The sequence below is a fragment of the Brachycentrus maculatus genome, unplaced genomic scaffold, assembly GCF_059751285.1.
Source record: "Brachycentrus maculatus isolate JH-2025_06_01 unplaced genomic scaffold, ASM5975128v1 h1tg000025l, whole genome shotgun sequence".
Lineage (NCBI taxonomy): Eukaryota > Metazoa > Arthropoda > Insecta > Trichoptera > Brachycentridae > Brachycentrus > Brachycentrus maculatus.
The window spans coordinates 206,852-230,902 of NW_028280779.1; the positions used below are offsets into that span (position 1 = coordinate 206,852).

General features: G+C 30.8%; 1 protein-coding gene across 1 annotated transcript in view; it reads right to left on the minus strand.

Annotated features, from left to right (window-relative positions):
• LOC148313043 (neurexin 1-like) overlaps positions 1 to 24,051 on the minus strand; it is a 201,086-nt gene that overhangs the window by 105,030 nt on the left and 72,005 nt on the right. The window contains exon 5 of the mRNA XM_088269555.1: positions 12,209 to 12,344. Within this exon, the coding sequence (XP_088125681.1) occupies positions 12,209 to 12,344 (136 nt within the window). The remainder of the gene's footprint in view (positions 1 to 12,208; positions 12,345 to 24,051) is intronic.

Genomic DNA, 24,051 nt, shown 5'->3' on the forward strand with positions numbered 1-24,051 from the left:
ATTAAATTTCGTAACATTGTAAAATAATCACCAGAATTTCACTAGAGACTTTTATTGGTGAGATGAAAGAAGCTTTTTATCAAGCAAAAACTCTTTCATTTGTATGTGAGGTCCAATTCCTAGATTAAAATCACACATCAAACATACATGAGAAACGCCAGAAAATATCCTTTTCATTTTATTATTTAATAAGTGACTTTGTAAATTTACGTGGTAAATGTACGTGTAGGCTGGTTTAGTCACTTAAACCAGCCTCATATTTTTCTTTATCTAGGTTGAGATGTCAAAAAATTAAATGTTTTTATTGTTAATGAAAGCGATTCTTGAATACAAATATTTTTTTTTGTAAATTATCAAGTCCACTTTTCACTGATGTCTACGTTCTCTTTCGCCTCGATAAGCGATACGGGTGTGAGGGCAGTTTGCCTGGAGCTATGATGGCAGTTTAATCACGATATTGCCTCCCTCAGCCATTTTATTGGTCACTGTAAACTCACGAAGACATGGACGAGAAGGCAAGCATAATGACAGTCCCTTGACCTGTAGTTATTTTATGAATTTAAATGTTTAAAAAAAAAAAAAAGCTTAACTGACTGTACACAACGAATCCTGTTGCCAACCCTGTAGTGTGGGAGTGAAGCATAGAATTGGTGAAATTAATATAAAACAAAATTGAATGCTAATATAATGAGAATTGAATGGAGTTGGCAAAAGAGTAATGCAAAATAAAGTAGGCTAAATGCAATCGAAATGCGATCTCTCAGAAGAATGTGCGATAAAACGATATTTGACTGATGTTTGAAATAAGAAAGGAATGCAAAGCTGAGACAAGCATTATTGATAAAATTAAGAAAGGTGTGTTGAGATGGTTTGGACATGTAGAATGAGTGAGGAAAGAACGGTAAAACAAATTTACGAGGAAGACCGAGAAAAACTTGGCACGGTCAAATACTTGAAAGTAATCAAGTTAGGAGTCGAAACAATCGGCGGGTATGTATGAGGAGATGCATGAACGTGGAAGAGGCGAATAATGTTTGCAAGGACAGAGTGGTGTGTATTCTCTCTGCCCACCCCTGCGGGGAAGCGGCTTGAAGGTTAGTTGGTTAGTTATAAAATTGAATGCAGTCAAAATGCAATCCCTCAGATCATGTGCTGCAAAATATTGTATGATGTGTTTGAATGGTAGAATCATGTGGTGAATGCTGGTAAGCACATATTACTACAAAGCTAGAGGTCCAGGGTTCGATTCCCAAGAAGGCAATATGAAAAATTTTCTATTTTTATTTTGACATCTCAATATAGATGAAGAATAATATGGAAGTCTAGATATTTAAAGGGATTTTGACCTGTCATAGGGTAATTTAATAATAATTTTATCTACGTGTAATATTCACCATTCTACATTATAACACAACCACACTATTTAAAAAAAAATTTAATTACAATTTGGGTGTGTTTAAATCTCGTTCCTGGACCTCTACTGATTGATAGTGGAGAAACCTGGGTTTCTCCACTAAGGAGTTATTTTTTATATAAATTTAAATGGAGAAACCCAGATTTGTAAACAAGATTTGAACATTTCCCCCAAAATGTGAATAAATTATTTTCAAACACCGTGTGAATTTCATGCGGAATCCACCGAAACACGTGTCACAATAGATTTGACGAAACAATTGTATTTAATTAGTAAAACTTAAATTTAATATAGATAGGTGTTACCACAAAGTGACTACTTAATTAAAAAATGCAATGATGAAATTAACATAGCATGAATACGATTTAGTGCCCTATGCATCATTGTTTACAGATAAGTATTAGTAGTAGTAGTAAAAATAAACAATAATTTATTTCATATTTTTTTTAATGAAAACTTAAAGAAGTTCATGTAAAATGAAATTCCGTTTAATCAAACCATTAAATTTTTACGATATACCACTTATTTCTTTATGACGGTATTACGAGTATTCAATAAATAACTGTTAAGTTGGTATAATATAAAGAACAGTACTTTGGCGAATTATGTTTGTAAGACTTGGTAACTTTCGGCAGTGATACGAGCTCGCGGGCAATATAAATGGGATATGAAATTGGTATTCAAATCCGACCATGACAATAAAAACGCCAAAACCAATCTCGGCTGATCATTTTTCATTTGTATAAAAGCGGCTGAAAAACTACGATTGTACTGGATCGATCCAGTCATAAAAACTACCCCCTGCCAGACTTCAACAACTCGCGAATTTTACTTTTATTATGTTGTCGTACACACTCTAGGCACCGTATTACGTCACGACACACTTTTCATAAAGCCTTCATTATTATTTCCGCCCTGCGACGAGAAAATGTAGAAAAACCGTCTTTATATTTATTTTTTTCAGCGCTGAAAAGGCAAGTCCTGATTTTTTCCTGGAACATACATCTCAGTTAAGGCATTTATTTTTATTTATTATTTTAAACATAAAAATTATTTCATTATACAATGAGTATCTTTAATTTTTTGTTAAAAATTCTTTTTTATATCCACAAAGGTGATTTTTACACCATTTCATATTCATGAAGGTTTTTGAATAAAAAACAATGAAAAAACAGAAAAAAACTTCAAATTTCAACAGTTGAAATCGCTAACAAAAAAATATCTTTTTATTAATATTGTTGTCAATCATGGGTACAATGGTGAACGTTGCAATAGTATATAACGTGATCTGTATAAGTATACCAAAAAATAACAGGTTATAAGCTACATGTCCTTCTTCACATATGTTGAAATATGAATCATTAAAAATGTTGATATTAGAATTATTATTTTGACTATAATTTTTAAATTTATTTAAAATATTTAAAAACACATTTAAAATATTTTAATAACTTACCAACGGATAGTTTAAAAAAATATAAAATATAAAAATACTTGAAAAAGCTTAATTCATATACGTGGAAAAAAATACAATAAAAATGACTGTATTTATCCATTATTAAGTACAATAATAAATATTTAGTTTATGTCTTTCTCCAAACACAAGAACTTAGGTTCTTTTGAAGAGGTGCAGCGTAGCTAGTATAAGATTATATAAGAAAGTTTTCTGTGGTAGTAATTATAAAAATGTACGTAATTAGACTCAGTGAATCAACTGATCAACCGATAAATTAAATAAATTTGGGATCTCGATCGCCCCACATAAAATTTTGATATGTGGTGACCCTTAATAAAAAAAAATTGCTACTTCGCTAACCGCCTACAAGTGAAGTGGGGTATTTTGTGAAATAAATTAGGGTTACCATCGCAGGAACAGAAAATGGGACAGTTGTAACAAAACCTGACGACGAATGATAAGACGAAGGGTAAGGGATAATCCCTAAAGAACATCCTTATACCCACGCGTCCCAGTTATTACTGATGGAAAAATGTTCCGGGATTACCATTTTTGGACTTATAATAAATTGTAGTTGGAAACTTTACATTTCTAGACGTCGTAGTATACTCTTTCTGGAACAAATAATATTAAAAGAATGATAAAAGTACGATTTTTAAGACAAACATAAACTATCGTTGAAACTTCCACAACATGTAATTCAAGCTTCGCAATATTTTGAAGTATGTCAAAATATTCGTTTCAATTGCTGGTTTAATGAGTTATTTTTACATTTTTTGACATAAATGCCCTGTAAATGCCTAGGTTTCCATATTCTTCGTTTATATTGAGATATCAATATAAATAATAATTCGTGACCAAAGCTTCGGACTCAAAGCTCAGAATACTGTAATTAAATTCATGGTCACACTATAATCAATACGAGCCAAGTTCAATTAGTTTTATGGCCATCCGAAAAAAAAAACACATTGCGATTACTGGCGATAAGGCGCAGTTAGTAAGGAACGTTTTGGCAAATAACATCCAATCTAAATTTCTATGGCCGAATGTCAATACTTGTAACGTTGTGAGACTGACATTTTGCTGATTGCTAGGCTTCTGGCGGATAAAGGGCCGTCATTAATAATTGACTTCACCCTTATTCCGGACTACAGACACAAAAAAGGAAATTTGAGTATTTAATAATTAATCCTTTGTCAGCGCTCCTGGAAATGTACCCAGAAAGGACGAATGTAGTGAATATTTATATTAGATTATTTTTTGACATCTCAGCATGTATGAAGAAGAATATTAAAAGCCTTGGCATTTACAGGGCTCACGACCGTAATAGGCTTGGTTAAGTAACCAGCCCCGTATGACGGTCGTAAGCCCCGTAAATGCCCAGACTTCCATATTCTTCTTCATCTATGTTGAGATGTCAAAATAAACTCCTAATTTTAGATAATCCAGATTTGTGAACAAGTATTTGGACACACTCAAAATGTTAAATAATTTCATTATTGATTTTGGGGACTTCATTTTATATTGCATTATGTACTTATGTACCACCCCAACCAATTATCCTTATTGTTAAATATATTGATGTAAAGCGTAGTATTTTTTATCAATTAATTCGTTTAGCAAAAAAATACATCCTTCATTTTCGAAATAAATAATTAAGTTTTCATTAATTGATTCGGCAGTCACTTTGTGGTAAAATCTATCCATTTTTAATTTAAGTTTTACTATGTAAATACTACTATTTCTTTAAAAAATTCTTCATTATATAAAAACAACATTTAAAAAAAGTTAAAATTTAAATTTCAAACACAAAGTGATCATGAAAATTTATTACACAATAGTGACATAAGTATATAAATTAAACTGCGACTGTGGAAGTTCGCACAATGGTATGACTTCCAAAAAATTCAAAACAAGAATCAGGGAACATGAGTTTTATTTGAGAAATAATAATTTTTCTGAATTCACTAACCATTTAATAGATAATGATCACAATAACTTAGAAATCCTAAAAGTAATTAATATGAAAAGCCATAAACTGCAACATTTTGAAACAATAGAATTTCATAAAAATATAAATAACAATAAACCCACAATTAACAATATGACAATGACTGATAAGAAATGAAAATTAAAAATAATAAGAAACAGCTCCTACCCCCTCTTCAACCTTCAACGTCCCCAGGGACCCAACTCTAAAATTTAGAATTAGCTTCACAAACGGTAGTTGAAAATGATGCGGAATGCATCGAAACACGTGTCACAGTAGATTTTATGAAATAGTGGTATTTACTAAGCAAAACTTTAATTAAAAACAATTAAGTGCCTACAATTCAGCGTATGAACACTGAACGATGTGTTTTAATTTAATAAATATAAACGTTAAGTAAAGTGTTTAGTTTATGAAGCTCATCATTACGACGAAACGACCATTATTAATCACACAATACCGGATTAATTTTATTTACACAGTGGAAGGTACTAGTTCATCAAAACGCCAAATTACCTAGGTTTGTAGGCTGTCAATGTGTTCACTCAGACACTCCCACCCGCCCTGCCTCCAGTAGCAGAGGGTAGGTTCACCCCTAACGAGTACCCACCCCCTAGAGGAGATTTGAGATGAAAAACCTTATAATTTCCCCACCATTTCCCACCTAAACCTTTACTTTTCACCAATCACACAGGGCTGGATTTGCGAAATACGTTGATTGAATAAATGATTAGATTTCTGTACTTATTATACCGTAAGTGAATTAATGGATGCCAGTTTATTAAAAATATACAAGTATTTCATATTCTAGTGTGTAACTCGTGATTTCATTAAATTGTATGTATATATTTAAGAAAAAAATGGCACATGAAAGATAAGTTTCTAATAATGTAACAATTCTACCTAACTCGACATTATTCAACGTAAAAAAAAATAAATTATATTGTGACACAATTAAAAAAAGTCTTTTGGTGAACGCACGTATACATCGTAGTAAGATAAATACTATACATACATATGTAAGAGTTCCAAAAAATGAGTATTGTGGTTGTCAATCATGGGTAGAGTGATGTAGAGTGATTACTTATCCAGCCTATGACAGGTCGTAAGCTCTCTAAATACCCACTCTTCCATATGTTCCTTCTACATAGTTAAGATGTGAGTATATTACATATATGTTAAAGAAGAATACGTAAGTCTGGGCATTTGCAGGGCCTTCAAACTGTTGTAGGCTGATCCAAGTGACTACTTTAAAGTAGTAAATATTACACGTGAATAAAAGTATCACTCAATCAGCCTATGATGAGTCATAATTATGGGAGTAGTTAAAATCTCGATACAGACAAAGAATATTTTAAATTTATTTCAGGGAATAGCATCAAGTGGCCACTTAAACCAGCCAATGACAGGTCATAAGCCCTGTTAATGCCTAGATAGGGGTAGGGGTTGGCTAGGAGTATTTATAGCTGGAACCTAGCATGTAACAATCGGCTATCGTACATAGTAAATACCCAATTCATAAGTGTGCGGCCCGCAGTGATACCTCACATTGTCCCATGTGGCCCTTGACCAGAAAAGTGTGACGACCGTTGGTTTATATGATTGTTTATTTTCAATTTATATGAACAGTGAGGACTTTTAAAATAAGCAAAACCATTGACGTATTGTATTTTTACAGAGAGGAAAATCGTCGCATACAAGAATTCCAATTTGTTCCTGGAAAAAACCAATTGACAGCTCACAATATTATTTCGGTATGAAAATCTTTGCCAGGGGCGGAGCTGGAGATAATTGGAACCCTTCGTGACCAGAATTCTGCGCGGCCAGTTGTGGTAATATTTCATGTTTGACCCAATAATGATTCCGAGAAACTTGCGCCCGACTCCATACTCGATGCGGCACACTCGACTTGTGTATAAGAGAACAAGGTCGCAGGAAGAAAATCTTCAAATTACTCGGCCGGGTTTTATTTGCGCAGGTGAGTTCGCAAATTAGTGAAACCGAACGCTGTATTTTTAGTATATTTTGTCCGGCTAACTGAAATAGTGGTTTTCATATTAAATTATTTTTTGTCATCTCACCAAAGATGAAGAAGAATATCGAAAATACCATTTTCATTTTTACTATTTAAGCTTATAATTTGACCAGAAAATTTATTTCCTACATTTTGAGTGTGTCTAAATACTTGTTCACAAAATCTGGAATATCTCCAATAACAGGAGTTATTTTCATATAATTTTTTGACATCTCATCAAAGATGAAGAAGAATAGGCTGATTTAAGTGATCACTTTACACATGTGTAACATTCACCAATTCTACCCATTATTGGCAACCACACAACTAAAATTCTTGGAAGTTCTATATATATGAACCTATTTTGAAACAGTGTTCTTGAATCACTAGAACTTCACTAGAGACATCTATAGATGAGAAAAAAATATTAAAATAAAACACAATAAAATAATATGAAAATAACTCCTGTAATTCAAGATAATCCAGATTTAGACACACTCAAAATGTTGCTAATATTAAAACACTCGGCAATAGTGGTCAAAATACATAAAAATGTTCTTTTACTTTTTTATTTATTTTATATTACCCTAGACTGGAACAAAAATGATCTCTTTTGATAGTTTTTATTGAAAAAAAAATAATTGCATGAATATCTTGTGCAATATTGGGTGAGGATACGATCACTTCATATGTTTTAAAATCGTTAGTCACATTTTGGAAAGCTTCCACCACATTTCCAGGTCCAGTATAGAATCTGTCGGTTTCCATTTGGACTTTATTAATCCGTTAAAAAAAATCTCATAATGGTATTTAATTAAAAAATAATCGTTTTTGCGGTCAGAGTTAAAAAATATTCATAATGCTTTCAAAGTCCCTATCACTGTCAACGGGTCATGTAAGTAAATACAAACTAGTGTGTGCAATTTTTGGGATTATAGGTTTTTCCACAAAACGCTAAAATATTTTTTAATTATTTTATCTGGTGAAAATAGCTTAAAGTCATCGAGTAGTTAAAATAAAATAAAACGATGTAGAAATAAAACACTTCTTTAAGAAAACTTTTTGGTCATATAAACTAACATTATTTGTTGGTATTTTCTCCTGTTGATAAAAATGTCTACATTATCAATGTTTTCATTATTAAACTCAAAAAGTGTTATTATATAAAAATTGGTATTGTGTAACAGTTTTATTTTTGTATTTAAACACACAATTCACATTCTTCGTGTGACATAGAGACGGGCGATCGAATTAAAAATCTGAATAAAAAACAGCTTCTCTGAAAGAAACTGTTACTTTTTTTTCTGTTTTCGGATTTTTGTTTCCCAAACATCTCAAAATACTGTCGGCTCTTTTTGGTTGGCCTTTGTCTCCAAGATGGCGTCCAGTGCATTTTCCCGCGCAATGGGAGCGATCATAAGGGAGATTGGCACGAATTTCCTGAAATTTACTGGCGCAATGCACCTTACAGATTCCCAAACGAGGTGAGTGCCCCAAAATCGATGTTGTAACGTCTTTTCTGCTTCCCGACCGGCGCCATTTTCTGCGAAACGGTGCCATCTTCCCGCCAATAATGCGATTCTCGACTGGATTACTCCGAGTTCGATATTTGAAAATTTGAATTTATGAGAAAGGATATTGCCATAGAAAAAAAAGCAAATGATCTTTTGCAATAATGAGATAAAAAGCATTGAAGATTTGTCTTTAAAAGTAGTAGAACATATAAAAATACAATTTTATATAAAAAAATTCAATCATGAAATACGATTTTGTATTTTTTTATTATGGAGATGTTTTTTAAAAAGATTAAAAAAAGATTAAAAAAGTTTTTTATAAAGATGTTTTTTTGATATCTCAACAAAGATGAAGAAGAATATGAAAGTATAGGAATTCGCAAAGTTTACAATCTTCGCCTTCTAGGTGCATAGGGCACTGCATCATATAAGCGCAGTGATGTCTTGATCGTTAACACACAAACGAAAGTTGATCAGTCCTCCGCTTACAAACTTAGCTGGTTTAAATGATCACGTTATAACACACAATTGACAACCACACTACTCAAATTTTGGAAGCTATATATATGTTTCTATTAAAAATATTTTGATTCGCGATATCTGTGGTTGAAATAAGTTAGTTTTAATTAGAATAAGCCTGTATAAGATTTTTCAAGAATTATTTTACATACAAGGAGGTGACTGGAATGTTATTTTCAAATAAAATTTATTTAAAAGACTAGTTTTCATGCATAATATTTTGATTACAAATTATGGATTTATTGCAAAAGCCCTTGCAAATATCTAAATAGAATTTTAAAAACTGTTTGGTATCTACAAACTACTTTTCAACGTGATGTGTGTCACTTTGAGATTTTTGCTATCCATTATCGATTTGCATTCAAATTGTAGTTTCCAATAAATTTGACCGTAAACTCATCTAAAATGCAAATGACATATTTACTATCTAAAGCTGGTGTATAGACAATTTAGAGAGGATATAAATATGTATCGATCGTACATATTCGAATATATATTTATGAAGAAGGGATATCGCGCACTATCAAAAACTTGTTGGATTAGTATTACGACAGATACGTCGAGTACGTCGCGTGCCGTTCGGTAATCACTCGGCGGGAAAATAAGTAAACTTTTCGGTAAATAAAACTATAAATATATAATATGTTTTGTTACTTTCATATTCAATTTCAATTTAAATAGCAAAGTCACTAAATATATTACGTAGCCTAGCATTATATTTTTTCTGTTCATTTTGATGGCAACGTATCGTGAGTGTACTGCAAAAAGAGACCGAGCCAAGCCACGAGATTTTGACATTAGCTCATTTAAATGTTTAAAAATATTTTTATGTTTTGTTTAAGTTAAAATTTTGGGTAGAAATTATCGAAACAACTGCATTTTATCCAAAAATAATTATCAATACAAACGGCGCAAAAATGTGAGCTTTTTTATTGTCGTGGACTCTGCGCATTTAATGGTGCAAAGAGCACTGTATTGATGCAGTAACGATATCACTTTTTATATAAAAAAAATATATAATCCATTTATATAAAAACAATAAAGTATTAAACAAAATAAAATATGTGAACAATTCGTAAAGTTGTTTGACGCAGTTTTTATGCTTATTCGATTATTAATTTATTTTATTTAGAAAATAAATTTATTTTATTTTATTCAGAACATATGCATATACAAGTTTCAATAATCAATGCAATATGGATGTTCAATAATGGGCAGAATCGGTTGAGCCAGCCAAATGCCAGATCTTCTTTCATATAAAAACTAAAGAAGCTTTGTCTTAAGTTAAGATATCAAAATTATATATTAATGTATTGGTGAATAATGTAGTATTTGATAAAAAAAATAATTAAAGAAACGTTTTTGCAATATTAATGTAAATAAACATGAAACTCGATCGTGCACGATATCTCTAAACTTGTTTGATGTCAAGCAAGAAGGTAACGTGTAGATAATAGAAATATACTGGTCTCGTCAACGTTAATTTTTAAGGAAATTTTCGTCTGAAATAGATTTCCATGATCCGCAATACTCTGAAATAATGAAGATCATACTATTTTTTTTTAATAAATCAATTTTAAAAGTATTTTTATCAACTAGCTGTATACAGATACGCGTCGCTGTTGCTCAATCTGGTTAAATATAAGAAAAAAAATCAAGAAAGTTTAATTTTATAATGCTTGCGAATCAATGCGATGAATTTACGACTTATATCTCAAATAAAGTCATGTTTATTCATATAAATATAGGTACTCAAAAAGTGGTCGTTTGCAAGTATTTTATCTTTATATTTGATCATCATGTAATTTAACAAATTTAATGTCAAACTAATAAATATGTGTTAAAAGTAATTTGGTAACAAACAAAAATGGAAAAAATACTGAATTAAAGTTTCAAATAAAAATATTTAAATACAAAGAAAATCTCAGATATAATATCTTTTTAATGTAGAAAGTACGTGAAATACAAAGTTTCTCCCTTTTTTGAAATCTTAACGTGTTAAACCCATAAACATATCGCTCACTCCTTTTAAGAACGTCATAAATCAAAAATCGACAATTTTCAGTTGAGCATGTTTTCTGAATGCCCAAAAAATGTACTATATCCCAGCAAAAGAGGTATATTTTTAACTTAATATTTACCCGCTACAGGACAGAAAGTGTAATTTTTACATTTTGAAGAAAATGTGTTGTTTAATTATTTTTTTAAATATTCTTAATATTTTTCAAATGGAGAAAAAATCTTTTTTTAAAAGGTTTTACCTAAAAAGATCTGTGGCACAGTAAAAAGTTCAATAAGTGGCTTGATATTTATTTTTAATAAATTGTATTATATTTTAAACTTTAAAAACGTTCTCCTGAAAAATCAAGTATTTTGATTTATGACGTTCTTGAAAGGAGTGAGCGATATGTTTATATCAAAATAAATTAATATTAAACAGCTGACACACATAAAATAGAAATTATTGTTTGAACATATTGCTATGAGAGAAGTGATTAAGACTGGACATTTAACAGATTGATTGCTACGTTATGTCGAACAAAGACGGGACCATTTAGAATTCACGTTAAACAACGTTTAACAAAAGAGTGTTTTCTTTGTTTTCTTAACGTTTTCATTTCAGGAAGAAATTTTCAAACACGGAACAATCCAACATTCTATGCAAAATCTTTGAATCAACGACGCGAAAAGCAAACGGTCTGAAGGCCTTTGAAATTTTCAACAGTTTCGAAATAATGACGTTGGGGCCCTATATTAATGCCTAGCGCGAAAGATATCAAGAAATATCACCTTCCTTAGCACAAAGAGGGTAAACGACGTTTTAAGTAGATACTAGTTACTTTTTAATTTGTCAAATATATTTTGAGAACACTTTATACCAAATACTTTTTTACAAATCAGTATTTCTCCAGTTTTTATTATTAGTTATTTTAACATTTTTGACATCTCATTCCTTCGAACCCTTATCAGCACCCCAATGGTGCATAGGGCACTGCATCATATAAACGCAGTGTTATCTTGATCGTAAAAACACAATGGAAAGGTGATCAGCTCTTCGCTTCAGGTACCAGTCCAAGGTAAAATTGAATAAATATTATAGTTAAACATGAAAAAATACTGATTTTTATTTGACTCCCCCCTGGGAATCGAACCCGGGACCTCCAGAACGGTAGCCGAGCGTACTGACCATTAAACTACGGAGGCGGACAAAATTAAAAGTAATTAAAAGTAAACTAGTTTTATTTTATAAAGTTAAAAAAAGAAGCAACTGATAGCATTTTAGAAAGTATTAGTTACAAACCCTTTTCGCAGTAAGCTCCCTCATACTCCAGGTTTCTACACTCGCAGATGGGACCCGAGTCGGTGGAGATACATATCCCCCCGTGCTGGCAAGGGTCCTGTCGCTCACACGCGTCCGTCTGGTTGCCGCGAAGGTTCTGGAACAACACACACACATCAATTATTCACGCCTTTTTATCTTGCGACTGCCTAATTCACGACTGAATAAAATATACCTAAAAATCGAACTTATTCTCACTACATAATAATTGCTTTTCATAAAACAAAAAATGCAAAACATAATATTCGTATAATTTACATATGAAGCAATAACTATGTGATTTTTTTTCCATTTTATAATTAAAATATAACTTTGTTTTTAAAATCGCTTTGAATATTTGATTATAACTTAATTATAATGTCTACCGGTTTCGAAGCTAAATGATTCTTTTTCTAGACTGATCATTAATCAGTCTTGAAAAGAAACGGTTAGTTTCGACACCGGTAAACATTACAATAAAATTTTAATAAAATATTTATTGTGATTTTAAAATAAAGTTTTATTTTAATTACACAATATTCATAATTCCATAAATTGATTCGGCAGTTACTTCGATGTAATGTGTATCCATTTTTAATTTAAGTTTTACTTAGTAATTACTAAAAATGTAAATTGATCACTTAAACCATCTTACGATGGTTGTTAGCCCTGTAAATGCCTAACTTCCATATTCTTCATTTCATTTTTGTTGAAATGTCAAAAAACATAAGTTTACTTGATATATATCACTATTTCTTAAAATCTAATCTGAAACGTGATTTGATGCCTTCCGCATAATTTTCAAACGTCATTCAGTGTTTAAAAATGATGCGGAATGCATCAAAACACGTGTCACAAGAGATTTAAAGAAATAGTAGTATTTACCAAGTAAAACTTAAATTAGAAATTCGTAGACAAAATGAGAAACTCTTAATAACAATGTTTATTCGTTTTATACATATATTGATTTGGCAACAGCTTTATGGAACAACATGATGATTTGTATATGAAAATAAAACTTTTGTATTCAATAAACTTATTAACACGTCATCAAAATTAACTTAAATACAAAAAAATTGTGAACACATATAAAAACTCTGATTTTATATGATACATATTGATAAAGATCCCGAAAAATAAAATAATAGAAACAATACATTACAATAGATACAATGAATTCAATATTTTATATCAATCAATATTTGTATTTGGACTTAAAGGTTTGTTTCCATAATGTACTCTGTTAATTGAAACTTATTTTCCATTAATGCTCATGGTGAATTAATTAAATCTATATTGGCCGGTGAAAAAAGATATTTGCTATATCGCAAATGAAAAGGTGTGAGAATAAAAGACCCTGGTAATCCGGATGAGGTGTAATTGAATTTGTGCCAAAATTAAATATTTATATATCCCACTCGATTTCATACAAAAACGAACCTTTTTTCAACCAAATACCTACCCATAAATAATTCAAATTAGATTGGACGGGGGATTTGATTTTTTTTAAATAACGCGCTTGTGCGGTGACCGAAAAACAAATAAAGTTGAAAATATGTTTGCGAATTAATAAAACAATATACATATTTTCGAATTCAAATACGTCAATGAATTGGACCGGGGTGAATCGAAACATACCGGCTGGATAAATTCTTTTGTTTGGAAATTTTTACCTTTGAGTTCTTGTTTTTATCAATTTATAGTTTAATAAACACGTTACACTGTCATTAGTTGTTCATTTATACTGTTATATCGTAATTGTACTGGCAAGAAACGTTAAATCGAAAATGTGCAATTTTGACTTAATGTTGCATATTATAATGTTTTATTATAATATGCTTTAATATCAATGTTTCCTTTTACAAAAAATCTTGTTCCTTAACCCCCCTCCCTATATTTTTTCACCTATATATACACCTAAATATATTTTTGTTCGTTAGTTTTAATTTGTACCAGAAGATGAAAACATCTGTCGTTTTCGAAACTAGTCGTAAATAAAAATAAAACTCATTTAAGTGGTATATTCAAGTGTTTAATTTTAATTAAATAAAAGGCTTTATTATAACGTTCTTTATTATATTAACTTTATTATTATAACTTTATTATTATAAAGTTCTTCAAACTGGCAAAATATAGTAAGTAGTTTGAAATGTCAAATATATGTGGTTTTAAGTTTTTAGTGTAGTAGCGGGTATTTTATTTAGGCTAAAAGCTTTAAATAATAGGGATTATTCAAACAGGGATTTTAGAGTTAACGTAGTTTGCCAGTATACCCACGATATATTGTAATTTATGATTATTTTTCGTTTATATCAATGCTCTATCAGCCCTCTTAATTTTCAACGTCTATATAATGCAACATCTTTGATCAATTCACAAGTGTGTTTTTGGTTTGATAGAATATATTGCTTTTCAGCAGTAAGCCCGCAAATACATATATCCCGTGGATGAATTTTGTGCAATAAGTTTAAAAGTTCGTATTTTTACCGCTTTAGAGGCAATTCTTTAGTTTTTATTTTATGCTCCAATGACGACCTTTATTCCAAGGTATAGATATTTTAAATTGCTTTGTAGACGTGGAATCGAATAGTTAAAAAACAATGCCCAGAAAAATCTTATTTCATAAATTTGAGTTTCCCATATGTACAATATTGCAGGCATGACCAAACTGATGTTTACTACGGACGTCATGTATTTTATTTTTTGTTGTTTAACTTTACGGTTGGTCGAAATTTAAAGACGAAAATAAGTTTCTATTTAACTCAAAAACAGAGTTCTAATACATATTGTTTTTAGCATAAATATTAAGTATATTGGAAAAAAATTGTACAATACGATCAAAAATGTGCCAATGAGTGACAAAGGTTGTCACTAATTGGCACATTTTTGATCGTATTGTACAATTTTTTTCCAAATTCTCACTAAACATCTTCATGATAAGTGATAATTGCTTAAAAAAATCATTCAATGCTTAAATATATTATAAAGTTATCACTTAAATCTGAACATATGATTTATTACATTTTTCGAGAGCTTTAAGATATTACATGCAATGTGTACTAGTTACACATTACCGGAAAGGAAGGGTTAAAAGCCTGTCTAATAGTTACACGGTCGATGCTTTGGCCACCCCTGTTATCTAAGTACATTTATATTATACAACCCAAACCTAAAAGTTCCGAATTCATAAAAGTTTTGTAAACATAACCAACTCTCCAATCAAAAACTAGTCAATTTCAGCTTCCTTCCCGTTCTCTCCAACTAACCCTTACTTCCTATGAACCCACATCAAAACATTTATACGCATTGGATAGCAATAAAATGCTTTAGGCACATATTTCTTGTATTATTATTGAATTGTAAAGATTGTAAGCTTGTATATTCTAGTAAAAAAAATATGAAAATAGTAATATTTACAATAATTTTAATTTTATTGATAAAAAACACATAAAAATTAATATTGGGAAATTTTTTCTCATAGTAATGGCATTCTAAAATCTGTGTTTGATAAATTTATGTATTAATTGTTAAAACAATTAATACATAAATTAAAATGGAGTTCTACGAGTTAAACCCCAAATCAATAAATTAACAATAATTTGAGTGTATATTAATCTTTGTTCACGAGTTCGTGTTTTCTGTGTTAAGTCCTACTTATGAGTTATTAACATAAAGATTTTTTGTCATTATCTCAACATAATAATAGCAAATAAAAACCAAAAAACCGGAAGCTAAACTGGCAGTGGACAACGGAGTCCTGGATCCAACTCTAATATATGGAAGTGAAACATGGAGTTGGCAAAAGAAGGATGAAAGTAGAATGAATGCAGTCGAAATGCGATCTCTCAGAAGAATGTGCAATAAAACGATGTATGATATATGTGCGAATAGTGAAATAAGGAAGGAATGCAAAGCTGAGATAAGCATTATAGATAAAATTAAGAATGGTGTATTGAGATGGTTTGGACATGTAGAACGAATGAGTAAGGAAAGAACGGTAAAACAAATTTATGAGGCGAATGTTAGTGGGAAAAGAAGCAGAGGAAGACCGAGAAAAAAACATGGCACGATCAGGTATGCCAAATACTTGAAAGTGGTCAGGTTAGGAGTCGTATGTAGTCGTAATGTATGAGGAGATGCATGAACGTGGAAGAGGCGAAGAATGTTTGCAAGGACAGAGTGGTGTGGCGCTCTATTCTCTCTGCCTACCCCTTCGGTGAAGCGGCGTGATGGTTAGTTAGTTAGTTAGTTAGTTATCTCAACATAATAAATAATAATGAGGGGTTTGTTGTATTTTGAAAGAATTATTGTGTTTGTGGTATTGTAATATACCACTTGCCTTTGTATTGCGCAATATGACAAGCGTCTTTGATGTAGTATTTTACGACGATGCCGCTACATAAATTATCCAAATTTGTTTTAATAATATTGCCTTATCATTAATCGTTTGCTGTGTAAAATATCGTTTTAAAAAATTAAAGATGGCGAAGTAACGTCAGTTTACAGAAATTTTTAAAAAACATAAAAAGATTTTTCTTTCAAATCAACACAAGTATTTTAAGTTATAATTTTTTTTAAATGTAAAATGTATCTGTTTATGAAGAAATGTTGTTACTTACGATGTGAAACTGTTCCGTAAATAATCTTCTTAAAAAAAGGGATTTTTATTAAAATTGGTATATTTAGATATTAAAAATAAATTAGGTATTAACATGCTTTGAAGTAAATCCGTTTGTTTTTTTTCTTCTAAACGTGATATTTAATAACTACACACTTTATAAAATGAAATACAAAATCTCTTAGAAATTTCCGCCATTTTCGAAAGTTGCAAACTAAAGGTTTATTCACACGGGAGTGTCACGTTTCGCAGCACGCGACTTCATGCAGGAAAATTATTAAAGTCCCGAGCGTGTCTCGGAATATTAATATCTCTTGAACTATTGCAAATTTTATCTGCACCCTAAGACTCGAGTGTAGCCTTCGTCGTCGATGTAACTATACCCTACCTAGTTGTCACCATCTTCATTATTCACCGCCACCATGCGGGTATGAACATCGGCGTGCGGAGGAGGTAGTCAGTAGCCCAAAACAGCCCTTAATATTTATAAATTAAATATTAAAATCAAACACTGACTTTAAGAGTCTATTTAATTGTATAAAAAATGAATTCCAGAAAAATGTTATGAGAGTACTAACTGAGCAAGATGCAATTGCGGAAAATCTGTGTTGAAAAGTCGAATGGTGAGCATATTACCCTCTCAGGATCTTTAAAAACTATGCTACTCCGCACTGTATGTACGTTCCTACTAGAATCATTCACCACACACACACACACACACACACACACACACACACACACACACACATTCTTGCACAATGCTATATAATTATAATAATTAAAGAAAACACTTCGTTTTTTACCACTTGAGTTTTCTTCGCCATTGCTTTCAATTTTTCCTTTGTTTTCAAACTCCGTTCCTTGACTAACCCCTTCCCCTTACTTTCCCCCTATCCTTATTTATAGAACAATTTTATATTTTATATTTTAGTTACTATACAGACCTGAATGATGGAAGTTTAGCTTCTGAAACATGTAGTCTATAATTAAACTCAAGTGGTAAAAAACGAAGTGTTTTCTTTAATTATTGTAACATGTCTTACCACAAAGTTAATGCCGAAACAATAAATACTATATAATTATACTTATGTACGAGTACATGACAGTTTTTTTTGGTTTAATTTTAAGTGAAAACCTGTGATTGGAATTATTTTATTTTATTTTACTACATTTTGTTATTTTTTGTTAATATTCTGGTTTTCCAAAAAATAAATAAATAAAGTATTTTATTATAAAGAATACATTTTTTTTGACAACTGTTTCGTCTTGTTCTGGCATTTTCAAACTACATAATACCATAACAAGGTTACCAATTGTCATTTTTTTATTTATATGTGTTTTTTAATAATAAAAACAAATTAATTGACCCTAAAACAACACTAACTGAATTTAATACATTTAATATAAATGATAATGGAGTTTTCCAAATTGAGCACCACATCAATAAAGAAATTTTCATTTATGTATTAAATATTGAAATTAAACACTGATTTCTGAGTCTACTTAGTTGTATTTTATTATTAAAGTACATATCTATCCGTGAGGATGACAAAGTGTTTGTCGAAACCGGTTGGAAAAAAGTACCAAAAAAAATTATATAAAACGAAGTTTAAGATTTATTTCATGTAGTTTTCAAAAAAAATGTACTCACATAAATTTTTTATGTATTCCAATCTTCTTACAAAATGTTAACATCTCATCAATAATAAAGACTTATTATTCATAGGACTTACGACCCGTTGTAGGCTCAATTTAAGTGATCACTTTATATACTTATAACATTCACCATTTGTCCCATGTTGATTGTTTTTTTTTTACAATTTGAAAATATCTTCATCTATCATGAGATGGTAAAACGTACAAATAGCTCCTTAAGTAGAGAAAACTTGATTTGTGAATAAACATTTGGATATACCTAAAATGATGTGATCTAAATAAATATTCTAAGTACGTTATCCATCAAAAACGGTTTTTCAAATAAAATCCTATAAACGTGATGTCAATATTCATTTACTTTAAAATGTACTTAAAAGGTTGTATGTAAACTAGAGAAAGCTATATTTTCTATGTCAAAGGGCTCCAGGGAATACCTGAATGGTTCACAGAGCCTTGTGTAGGGAAAAAAGCTCCTGAAAGCTCATTCAGATTCTTGTGAAATGCCTTCCGCTACCCTAGAGCTAACCGTTTAATTTATCAAGTTCTAGGGAGGGATGTTACGGCTAAAAGTATGTTTATTATGATGTTTAATTCTAAGGTCTTCAATATTCAAAGGGTTGTATACGAAAAAAATAATAAGGAAGAATGATACTATACTTTCATTTAACGGTCAAACTATCAGTTCATTGTTTGGGAGCAAGTGCGTTATTTATTATACTTGATAAAAAAATGTACATTTATAAAAATATATCTTTTCTTTTTCATTGTAACTGTTGAATATTAAGAATAAAGATTTGTATTTTGTATATAAAAAGCATTGTTAAATTTGTGGAATGGTAATACAAAGTAAACAATGAAAATGATAAGGACAGTGTTTTACAGATTTGTGTTTGAAAACTGAATTTTGTGAAATTTTAGATACTTTTTTAATGTGATGTTTAGATATTTTATAAAGTCTGCATTTATAGAGCTAACGATTTCTTAACGTCTGGTTTGAGTGAAAAATTAATATGCTTTGTAATTATTCACCATTCTGTCCATGATCAATAATTAATGTTAAATATTGACATCTTAACTAAGACAAAAAAGAATATGGAAGTCTGGGTATTTAAAAGGCCTACGATCTATCAATGGACGTTTAATTGACCATTTTATGTAGTGTAACATTCACCATTATACGCATGATTCACAACCACACTACACATATTTTGGAAGTCATAGATATATGATCCATCTCATTACGTTCCGTGATTGAGTTCCAACTATGATCGGATTAAGAAAGCTCGTATTGAGCCTTCTTCTCCGTCTTATTCCTCATTGCTGAGGGTTGCGACCCTTGCAGAAGCAATGACTCTTCTCTAGTTATTCATTGACTGTGCTTAGTCGCAATATTTAATTCGTATGTAAGATCCGAACTATGATTATTTAATATATTGGGAAATGCCTGAAAACATGATTTTATTTTTTTGGGTAGAAAGGTGAATTTTACACGTGTGTCAAGTGATCATCGAATCTCGTGAGCCTTGTAAATGGGCAGACTTTCATATTTTTCTTCGTCTATGTCGAGATTTCAAAAATAAAATTAAACTCCAAAGTAGAGCAATCCATATTCGTAAACAAGTATTTGGACATACTCAAAATTTCGTAAAACCCTTTAAGTCGATCCATAATTGCAAATAATAAACATCGAAAAGTTTATTTTCTTTCGACGATAATCCAATTTTATTATCGCCGTTCTATCTCTTTATTATCTCTCAGAGTACATTATAAGGGTTGTATTTACAGTTGAATAATGAAAAGATATACATCCTCCAACCCTTACATTCCAAGGTAGCCTGTACTGCGTGATAAATGGCAACGATCGTGTTTTAAAACAGCCCCTGAAAAAAATCTGTAGCCTTACATTTCCAAACAAATATTTCACCCTTATAATGGAAGATAACCGTTTTATTAAGCAGTTAGTTTTTAATTATATTATCTTTTTTCTCAGCTTTTATGAAAATACCCTTTTTAAAGTAATTTTTAAAATCCTGGTAAATATTTGCGAAAAAGTTTGCAACGGAGTTGTTACCATTTAGGTATGTGAAATAGCAATAAAATAATATAGATGATGTACTAATGGTGAAATAAAGTAAGAATAGAATACTAAGATAAGTGTATCGATAAAATTAAGAAAGAGGTGGTGAGATGATTTAGGTGAAAATTACATTTATGTTTTTTTTTATTGTTTATATATTAACATTGATGATGAAAAATATGAAAGTGTAGTCCTGTAAATGGCTTACGTTCTGCCATACTATTAAAAGTGATTATTTTACACACTTTACCGTCTTCACCATATAAGTTAAGCATTAAAAACTGGACCATGGTGAAGAGCCAAGATATCTGGTCCAACAGCTTAGGGATGGAACAAGCAAAGGCGATCATGGGGTACCCAAGGAAATTCACCACAGCACTCTAAAGCTTAGCAAGAAACAAATAAGGATCCTAACCAGGACCTTGATAGGACACTGCAAACTGAGGAAACACATGACAAAAATTGGACTACATGACTCCCCAGTATGCAGATTTTGTATGGAGGATAACGAAACACCAATCAATACTCTGTGTAACTGTGACGTACTCGCTCGCAAACGAAGTCACATCATTTGATGACCACTTCTAGACTCCGAGAAGGTGAAGCTCTTACCACCAAGACAGGTCGTGAGCTACATGACTCATGTAGGTCTTGAGAGTGAGCTATGATACAGAAGGAGGTCACAATAGACCTAACATGGTCGCATTGACATAAGGGATACAATATCCTTGACCTCATTATATAAAAAATGTAATAAAAAATATTTACCATTCTATACTTGAAAAATTAGGACTTTTTTTATTGTATCAAAATATTTTGAATCCGTGACACTAATTCGTGGTTACATATGTTGATAATTATTTCACTACCAAGTGTTTAGTTTGCGGTTTGCCGTTTGCATACGTGTTAGCATTTATATGTGTACATTTTACTCATGTCAAAGCGATACGTCGTATCTCACAAATTTGTGATATTCGACTATTGAGTCCATTTTTCAACCAAATAAAAAGAAAACATATTCAAATCTGAAACTCATCATCTCAACATATATTTTTTATTTAAGAAACATATTCGGCAGTCACTTTGTGGTAATATTTATCCATTCTTATTTTAAGTTTTACTCGATAAATATTACTATTTCTTTCAATCTATTGCGACACGTATTTCGATGCATTCCACATCATTTCCAAATACCGTTTACGGATACGGTGTTTGAAAATGAAGAATGCATCAAAACGATGTTTGATAGATGTTCGAATGTAAATACAAGGAAAGAATGCAAGGCTAAGATTAGTATTACCAATAAAACTAAGGTGTATTCAGATGGTTTGGGCATGTAAGTCGAAAGGTTACTTGTATAAAAATGAATCAAATATTAAATTTGCTTTTAACACCTTAATTTTAAGTACTATATTTCAACTGATTTCTTCAAACGCCCTATCTTCTTAAAAGATGTATATAGGTACCAAAAATAAAATAGTCTTTTTTATTTTATTTTGATTATATATATATTTTTTGGGTTAACTACAGCAACATATGTAAAACAAAACATTAAAAGCTATACATTAAACAAGCCAATTAAAGTAAACAACAGAAACATAAAGATTAGTACAAAATATTAAGTGTAGATCTAGTAAATAAACACGTTATTATCAGAGAAAATGTGTTTAAGAGTGTGTGTGTGTGTGTGTGTGTGTGTGTGATGTTGAAAAAAATATTATTTTTTAATAACGAAAGTTATTAATTATAAATAAACTCCTGTTTTTTACCACTTAAATTATATTTTGTAACATAATATAATACTCGAGTTGTAAAAAAACAGTGTTTTATATATAACTTTTTAACGTTTATATTTATACCAACCTTAAAATAAAATATAAAAACGTATCTTGAAACGTGTCAAAATAAAATCTCAATCTCAACATATACGAGGTATGACGTGAGGAATATGTAGATACAACTTGATTCAGTGATCAATAGAGCCCTCACTTGCCGAGGAATGTTTATGTACTTCCGTGAGTACCTACTTAAGGATGTACGGCATTCCAAATTGAATTCGGAATGTTCAATCAGCGCTGAAGTTTACCTGTCAATTACTGGGGGTTGAAAAGGGATGCAGCCCTAACTTAAATGAATGCGAAATAAACGATACACGAGATTTCGTATGTGAACTTTGAAAGTTCACATACGAAAGCTTTTGAATTTTTTTTTTTTAATCATTTGTTAATTAAAAAGTTTTTTATTATATACAACATTTTGATTATGTCCAAATATACATACTTGATCGCAAATCTGTGTTTTCTTTACAAAAAAGTTTAAAAAAAAAACAACATCTCATTTAGGAAAGACTCAAGATGTTGTGAATGAAAATAACGGGTCAATTTATAAGCTGCGTAAAAATTTAAAATCATGTTTTCAGACACATTCCAGTATGTTAAAATAATCTGAGATTCGGATCTTGCAGGCATCAAAAAGGGTCTGCTAAATAAAAGCTTTCACAATCCTGCAGAGATGGCTGATGTGAACTCACATGTACCGTGTCATGGAGTGATCATCTATCTAGGAGTTCCGAATATTTAAGTAGTGTGGGAAAAACGGTGAATGTTGTACGTGTGTAAAGTGATTACTTAACCAGCGTATGACAGATCATTAGTCCTGTAAAAACCCACACTTTCATATTCTTCTTCATCCTTGTTGATAAGTGAATTTTTTATAAGTTTAAGATAGAAACAGTTATTTTATTCAAAATATGATATGCTCAAAATATTGTTGAGTATCAGTACAATTTGAGTCAATTCACAAAAAATATTTGTATACAGAAAACTATTAAATCGCTTTGTAATATACTCAAAATAGTATCGAGTATTAGTACAATTTGAGTCAATTTTACCATTCACAAAAAAAAATATATACAGAAAACTATTAAATCGCTTTGTAATATACTCAAAATATTATCGAGTATTAGTACAATTTGAGTCAATTTTACCATTCACAAAAAAATATATATACAGAAAACTATTAAATCGCTTTGAGAAATTTTGTATCCATTACTACATAGTATCCCGTTACTCGTTATTCGTTATCCGCTAGTCGTTAGGTCGTCTTCTCCACTCGCTAACCTCCAGCAGTCGCTAAATGCAATCTAATCACCCCTTCTAACGACTTTCTACAATGCATGTTAGATGCAACCCTTGCAACGGGAATCCGCCACCAAGGAGTCGCCTTGTGTGTGTAATGAGATACTATTTATAGAGACACTAGTGGGTCGTCACCTTAAGGGTACATTCTTCCATCTATCTTTTTTAGTTTTTTTTTTTAAATTTATTATTGCTTTGGAGGCATTTTTATTGTTTTTCAATTTCACAGTGTAGTGGCTAATATGCTGGTAAAACTGGGTTCGATTCTCAGGGGGGTCAAAATTTATTTTGATTCATCGTTATTTCAAACTATGAAGTATAGATAGCAAAACTCTTA